At 42.0% G+C, this 8,044-nt stretch overlaps 1 protein-coding gene across 2 annotated transcripts in view; it reads left to right on the top strand.

Moving 5' to 3' along the window:
• The window catches only part of septin9a (septin 9a), a 62,056-nt gene continuing 54,012 nt past the window's right edge, over positions 1-8,044 (top strand). For both annotated transcript variants that reach the window (XM_070922700.1, XM_070922701.1), the window contains exon 1: positions 1-294. In XM_070922700.1, the coding sequence (XP_070778801.1) occupies positions 273-294 (22 nt within the window). In that variant the 5' untranslated portion in view covers positions 1-272. The remainder of the gene's footprint in view (positions 295-8,044) is intronic.

The following is an 8,044-nucleotide window of genomic DNA, read 5'->3' as shown; positions in this document are numbered from 1 at the left end:
GTTCGCGGTGGGATTTAAGACGGGAAAAAGTTCAGGAAACTCAATAAGAAGTTAATTTACCTGCGCCCAGGTGCGTTTGGAAAGCTGACCGTCCGGGAGTGGCAGAGGAAAGAGAGAGAGAGAGAGAGAGAGAGAGAGCACAAAAAGACCTGGAAAAGTTACGGATGCAAACGTCCGTTGACGCACACTGAGAAACCGGAGCGACTCATCAACTGTTAAGATTTTCAAATTGTAATAACGCTTAACAATTAAGAGAGGAAACATCTGCAATCATGAGAAAATCTTCATATCCAGGTAAGCGTGTTGCTTTTGGAAAACGGGACAATGATCAAAGCGGTGTTTTCTTGTAAAATATCATCAGGCTGTAGTTGTAGCCTGATTACAGGATAAGACTCACACTTGTAAAGGATTGGTGTGTGCATGCTTGAGTTTAACAGAGAGCTGGAAACAGAGAGGGAGAAAGGATTGATATGATTTCAGGTAAATGTTTAACAGCATTAGCAATGAATACATGTTTTCATCACTGCTCCTCCACAGATTGAGCATTTCAAGCTACACTCTTTCCCCTTCACAGAAAGGCCCACACATGGATCTGTGGGTGTGGTTGTAAAACATTTGGACTCCAAAGAGCCAGATGATGTCTGACATCATGACAGAGAGGTGGCACAGAGCGCTGAGCTCATTCTTCTATAAGTCTTCAGGCAAAATGTGACTTACTTTCTTTTATGCTCTGAAGAACATAACCAGGAAGAATGTGAAGTGTACCACTGGTTTGATCTAGAGTAACACTGAAACAGAGAAAACATGGCGTGTACACAGGTTGTGCAGGATTCATTCATAGTTGGTTTAAGAATACTGTTTACTCCAATTAGGAGGACAGCTTGAGAGCTCTGTTTTGATTGACAGTTTTATGGTGCAGTTCCTTCACTCCTCCCCACTAATACCCTGAAGAATGACTTGATTTATGCAGCTGCATCAAATCTACACCAGCCTATTGGTTCAGTTTATTCTGGGACTGGCTGGATCTGATTGTGGTTATTGCGAAATGTAAGACTCAGAGGTTATCGTAACTGGGGTATCAGACAGCCAGAAGTTTCTCTGGAAGACTCGATACTGATGGTGCAGGTCAAGTCTAATGTTGCCGCCTTGCTCAAAGACACCATGCCTTGAGGCTTGAACCAGGCCTGTTTGTTTGAAGGATAGTCTCACTAAGCAGTAGGGCGTCCTTGTCTCCCACAAACCATCAGAGCTGTATCCGTCCTGACTGATGCTTGTGACATCCCTCTATCTCCTTCATTCCTCCTTCCTTTGTCTCTCTTCTCCTCCAACTCTTCCTTCCTCATTCTCCTCTTCCTCCCTTTCTTCCCAGCACTGCTTACTGTCACTTCCATCTTCTTCTGAGCCTCCTTGCCCTCCTCCCCCCTCCTCTCTCTCTCCCTCTAAGCTCCAGCTCAGTCCAGTGTACACAACCCTATCCCGCGGAATGCCGGCTTTCCCGGCTCCTCTTCCCAGAGTCTTTGTGTGATGGAGCGTCCGACGGTTTTCCATCGGAGCCAAGCGCATGTTGGGTCATGCCGCCTCTCTTCTTCCTGTGTGTGTATCTGTGTGTTCTCCCTCTGCCGTGCAACGTGTGCGGAGCTGTCACATTCTTTGTCAGAGCTCCACTCAGGGAAATAGTCTAATAACAAAGTGTGTGTGTGTGTTGTGAAAGGCCCTCCTCTCTAACGTGTAGGGGTGTTTAGACAAGCATCAGAGATGTGGAGGGGTGACTTTGAGAGAGAGGAAGGTCGGCCTGTGTGTCAGCATGTGTATGTTTTGTACGCAAATTCCCTTGTGCACACACACACACACACACACACACACACAAGCAGAATAAGTGTGTATTTGGCACATCTGAAGTTTGAGTTTTAGACAGTATGTAAAGAAATGTATGTATATATATGTTCTTTGGGGGGGGGGGTGTTGTATATATGAATATGTGTTTGTGTGCCTGTGTTCACTCATGCAACCCCTCGCAGCTGAACCCTGCTCGTGGAGCCAATCCCTGCCTTGTACACCACTCCCTCAAGTCGTCTGGATCAATGAGTAACCTGTATGAATAACAGCCCACTCCAACAAACACACACAGAGTCATTATTTTCCGAGTACACTCCTCCTGGTATGTGCTTTTATGTCCTACTCAAAACATACACATACACACCTAATTCCACAACTTGTACCTGTGTGACAAATGCCTCACTCTGCACTGCATTACGGCTTTTAGCCTGTTTATAGTGGAGAGTCAGCGAGGCTTTGATTCGGAGCCTAAAGCTATTGTTAGATGGTAACTTGAAAGTCAAGCTATAAACTGTGTTGAGACATATTTGCCCTGTCATCTAGCAGAGCATGCCGAGGATGGTCTAACCCTCAATTTGGCTTCCTTGAAGCCTGTGAATAATGGACTAATAAGGTATTGGAACACGTGGACATGCACGTACAGTACTCTGGCTGGTATGATCTAAAATAGTGGTGTCATGGGGCTACGGGTTTGACTTTGGGTCAAAAGTAAAAAAAAAAAAAGCATCAGAAGCCAGAAAGGAAAGTGTGAGGACGCAGAATACATCGGTTGACTGGTTGGAGGTGTAACATCAGACCGACAGTGAATGAATGATCAAATGAATGAATGATGAAAACACCAAAATGTGATGTGTAAAATCAAACTGTAACTTTAAATCAAGCTTTGGATTTCTCCATATGTTGACGCGCTGTGCATAGATCAATACTCTGTACAGAGTCTGGAGTTCCAAAACCAAAACTACAAGAGCAAAAGTGTAAGGAATGGATTAAACAAGCTGGTCTCATGTTGGCTGCAAACGTTAACATGTCAATTAGCGGCTCTGTCCTGCTCTAAATTGGATGTGGGTTTACACTCCAGCAACCGCAGCCAGACATTTTGGTTTGTCCTCATCCTAAAAGCCTTTAAAGCTCTTGTAACGTTAAAAGTAAAACTGAAAATACGAACAATAAAGCACCTCTGTCTTGCTAGTTTGTTAAGTTACTAAGAATTTTTAGTGGTAAATTTGCACCTGTTTTTTACTGTAAACTTTAGAACGAGAATATAAAGGTTTCCAGGTGTAGCAACAGTAACTAATGGGGCGTGGCTTAGTGAGCGGTCAATTTGGCCATTTGCCGGGTATTTCTTTAGAGACAGGTAGGCTGTTAATCACAATCTTAAATGCATTTAACTTATCCATTACTCTGCCACTTTGTACTACACTATAGTCTATATTGTTTGCAGCACAGTGTCAGATAGATATACTCTGGAATGTGGACTTCCCCTCATTGCAGGAGGCCTACAGTCTATGTCTTGTCTCCACTGTGTATGGTCCTCCCCTCTCAGCCGCGTGGAGCCTGCTCTGAAGTGTCCACTCCGCTCTGTGTTTATTATCTGCAGCCAAGAATGCAGCTCTGTGATGCTGGCTGCTGCTGCTGCTGCTGCTGCTGGGGGTGTCAACTGATACAACAGCCTGCCTGTACTGTAGGCCTGAGGCCAGGAGAGAGCCTGTTAAAAGATAATGGCAGGCTCAGAGTGGTTCTGATGTGTGGCGGAACATGTGCACTGACATCTAGATGTAAATACTTCAAACTTACTTTAAATTCAAGTTCATTGCCCTGTCATCTGATTAACTTATTGGTTAGACTTGATTAGAAAGATCTTACCACTGCTCTTTAAGGAAGAAAGTCCATAAGAAGAAGTGTTCACCGCTGCAGGCCACAGAGACAGAGCCCATACAAGAAACAGCAACTGTTTGGCAGGAGCAACCTTGTCCTGTTGTGACATGAATAAATATTTTATTGCAACCAGCAATCAGTTTAAGTGTTCCTGTTTCATTTCTGTTCAGAGAGTATCGCAGTGGAGGTAGCTCTTCTGAATTAGCAAGATAATGCTATGTTAGCTGCATGTGAGCCTTGCTGTTGGCCGCGTACAAAGTCTTGATCTCATTTATAGCAAAGTGGTGTCCAACCACTCTTCATAACATCAGAACTAGTAATTGAATTATCTGCATTGGCTGAATACTTCATACTTCAGTTTCAGTTTGATTGTATTATTTATCAAACTATAAATATTATTATTATACATGAAAGTTCAAAAACAGTACAGCAAAACAGATTGACTATAAGCAATAAATATACATTTCAATGATGACATAAAGTATTTTTCTATACATACGCCAGAGTTGTCGTGCATATGTACAAACTGAGATGGAATAACATTTGTTTAGTTGTCTTCACTTATGTCCAAACATGGAAATACCTGCGAACCCAGATGCTGAAACATTGGTTAACTGGAAATCTCCTTCTTGTCTCTGTCTCACATTTCTAAACTTGCACATAGATACAACTGCTCACTCTCTCAGTTGTTCACCTGTGACATACAGTAACTACATGTTTCCTGGGGGAGTTTCAACCCATAAAGCTCTATGGAGTACTTAACTGACTCCGTGAGTTTTAACAGCCTCAAAAGAAGGAAGGCCGATCCTTATCTGCGCCACCAGTATTGTTTTATAGACTGCCATGGCATCCTGCCTAACCCTGGCTCAAAACACTTTTATATAATATGATTTGGGCTGGTGTTTGCATTGTGAGGAGTACAGAGAGGTGACTGTGTGTGCGTGGCAAAGCGTTGTTGGTTTTCAATGAGTGTGGTGAGTGAGGAATAGGTTCGTGCTGAAAGCGCAGAGGTAGGAAAAGGTGTTGCCAGTTCATACCTTTGGCGCCAGAACAACAGCTATTCATTTGGGAGGAGTGCAGTTCAGGGTCATGGCCAATGTCTTTCCTCGACTATATGTGCGACTATATGTGCGACCACATGTGCGCTTGAGTCTGTCGCTGTGTGTTTGTGTGTTCGGTGCGGTCTTTACTCATCAAGAACGTATCCAGGTAAAGGTTTTATCTGGGCTGTAAAAACAATCTTGAAAAATGGCTGTCTTGCCATTCAGTTTGTCTTGCTTTCTTTCTTTTTTTTTCACTCACTCTCTTTCCCTCCACCCGTCCATCCGCTGCGAGCTCTTTCACAGGCACAGTTGTGAAACGCCGTGTTTGCAGTAAACCCGTAACATGTGTAATGACGGCCATAAAAACACAATGGAGCAGACGGGTGAGCAGAGACACAGAGGTGGGAGGGAATCAGGGATTAGTGATGTTTGATACAACAAAAAATTTTATATATATTAATTGTCCACAGTTACAGCCTCTTTAGCTTCCATTATGTGATGTATTTCTGAGTGAAACTAAATATGTGGGTGGGGTATAGTTGCGATAGAGAATCATATCAGCCTTTAAATTTTATTGGATCACTCCAAAGTGGCTTTGTAAATACAGCGAGTTGTAAAGAGATAAGGACATGAGGACTGTTGACCTCATCAAAAATATTTCAACATTTTACAGGAAGAAAAGAGGAAGGGATTTTGAAAACACTGAACTTATGTTTTTAATTTTTAAATGATAAGATAAACAGACAGGAATGTCTGTCAGCATCACACAATTTCACTGTTTAATCTAACAAATCTTACAAGGCTTAATATTTTTTTTAAACCCACCAAAAAGTGTAAGTGAAAGCTGACTTAATGTCAAATAAGTCTGTTAAGAAGTGGATGTAAGAGAGGACAGAGTTTAGTGACAATAGCTTTGTAACTGTAGACAGAAATTAAATGTAGACAATTATTTTCAATTAAGTTTTTTAAAAAACCATCACAATGTTGTAGATGCTCTTCAACAATGTCTGACACAGTTGATTAACCTAGCCCTAAATGGAAAAGTGGAAGTAAAAGATGACGGTGTAAAAGGAAGGTAAAGGTCCTACACCTAGTTTGCCCTCCTGCTCACATAAGACACGGCGTGGCCTCCTTCTGCAAACACAAAAATCTCAGATAGTTCTGTGTGCGAAAGAGACAGAGCATGCATCATAGTGTATGTTTTGTATATCACTCCGCCCTTGTATGTGTATCTGTTTGCAGGCCTTCATTCATGTATGTGTGTGTGTGTGTGTGTGTGTGTGTGTGTGATTGCTCTTGTGTTTCAAGTATGTTAAAGTGCTGCACCCTCTGCCCTCTGTTTACCTTCTGTAGTCATCTGAGACCAATAACTAATCACTTGGCATGTTTATCCAGGCATAGCCATGCGCTTGACCGGTCATGTTACACACACACACACACACACACACACACACACACACACATACACGGCTTCACGACATCAATCAGTTGAAGCCTATAGTAAATACACAGGCAGCATTCTCTCTGGTCCACAATATGACTTGCAGACCTGCTCAAAGTGGGTTTTTTCCATTAGCAAAAACACTGGCTTCATTCTTTTCATGTGTCATATGCACGTAATGACCTCTGTTGTACATAGCACTGTCATAAGGCAAATATGACCTCAGAAGATTACAAATCCCCTTGAAGGGGAAACAATACATGGATCATAGTGTCAGGAGATTTTTAGGAAACCTGTTCAAGCAGTGATGTGTACTGTGTACTGTGTACTGTGTGTGTGTGTGTGTGTGTGTGTGTGTGCGTGTGCGCGTGTGTGTATGTGTGGCCCCAGACAAGACTGAGCAGGTGAGAACAGCCACAGACTCTGCACACAGACACACACACACACACACACACACACCTTTGTGCCAGCATACAGTTTAACTTTGCAGGTGTCACTCCTTTAGTTTGCAGTGCGATTGGCTAATGCATATTTGCTTTATGTCTGTCAACACTTTAAACCGCACAGGCTACTGGCGATGTTGAATTATATCACTTCAATGCCAAATATCATCTTATCAACACAACTTTGTGGTGTTGTTATGGCTTCTGTGGCACATTACTTTGTTGCAATGGTAAACTTTGCTTGGTCTGTTTGAAGCAGTGTTGTAAGGATGTGTGTGTGTGTGTGTGTGTGTGTGTGTGTGTGTGTGTGTGTGTGTGTGTGTGTGTGTGTGTGTGTGTGTTCATCTAACCTCTCTCAACTAGAAGAGTAAATAGGTACAGGCATGCTTTTTGGCTGCAAGGCTTGAAAGACTTGGCTGGCTCTTATTTGTTCTGTAATTTTTCCATACACTTAAAGCTCTAAAACACACGTAGATATGTACACACTCATATAATAGACTGATGGTGTTATCACTTGGCTCATGGCAGATTAACGATTTGCACTTAAAGCAAGAGAGAGGGGTTGACTCTTTGACTGTTGTAGCTTTGACAGTCTGAACGCCCAGTTAGTGATTTAAAAAGTCAAAAAAATGAATCAGTACTTCCTCTCTGAATCAACAATGAAGCCAGAAGCAGCTCCGTTACATTTACATCAACTTTATATTAACATTAACTGTTCATATTCATTCTGAAATTTGGACTCCGAGCTACCTAAAGAAATTTTATGATACTTCACACACTACTTTGGAAACAACTGGAGAAAGTAACTTAACTCTCTATAAGTCATTATTCCTATGCAGCCTGACGCAAGTCCTTTTAGTTAAGTCTGTGTCATTTGTTGTGCAGATGGAAAATTGATCTTAATCTGTTTCGCAAGAGCTCAGACATTGTCACCATTTTCCATAGGAGAACATGTACTTGTGCCATTACTTTGACACAGACATATTTTCTGTTTCAGTGCTTTGTCAAGGTGCTTTGTTGAGTTTGCCGCTGTTGACAGGTTATTCTGACCTGGACATGCACACACTGACCGGTTCATTTTACTGCAATATTCTTATCTGTGCATCACATAAATTCAAAATAATGACAGTATCTCCACTTATCTCCAGTCTCCTCTGCCATTTTTATTCACTTTTATTTACTCTCCTGGTTTATTATCTTCCCTCCTGCAAACCGTGCAGAGGCTGTTGTGCACCAGAAAAAGTAGAAATGAGCTCATGCAAAAGTGATTTTGCTTAAATAGACATTTTTATTTGTTTGTATGTGTAACAGCAATATATTGAATGTCACTGGTGAAAACAGTTTGCTTCACGTAACTGTGTTACTTATATTGTGAATATTGTGATTGTAACACATAACCATGACTC

The sequence above is a fragment of the Enoplosus armatus genome, chromosome 17 (assembly GCF_043641665.1).
Source record: "Enoplosus armatus isolate fEnoArm2 chromosome 17, fEnoArm2.hap1, whole genome shotgun sequence".
NCBI classification, from domain to species: domain Eukaryota; kingdom Metazoa; phylum Chordata; class Actinopteri; order Centrarchiformes; family Enoplosidae; genus Enoplosus; species Enoplosus armatus.
The sequence above is the reverse complement of the archived record's forward strand: the minus strand, read 5'-3'. Positions and strand labels throughout refer to the sequence as shown.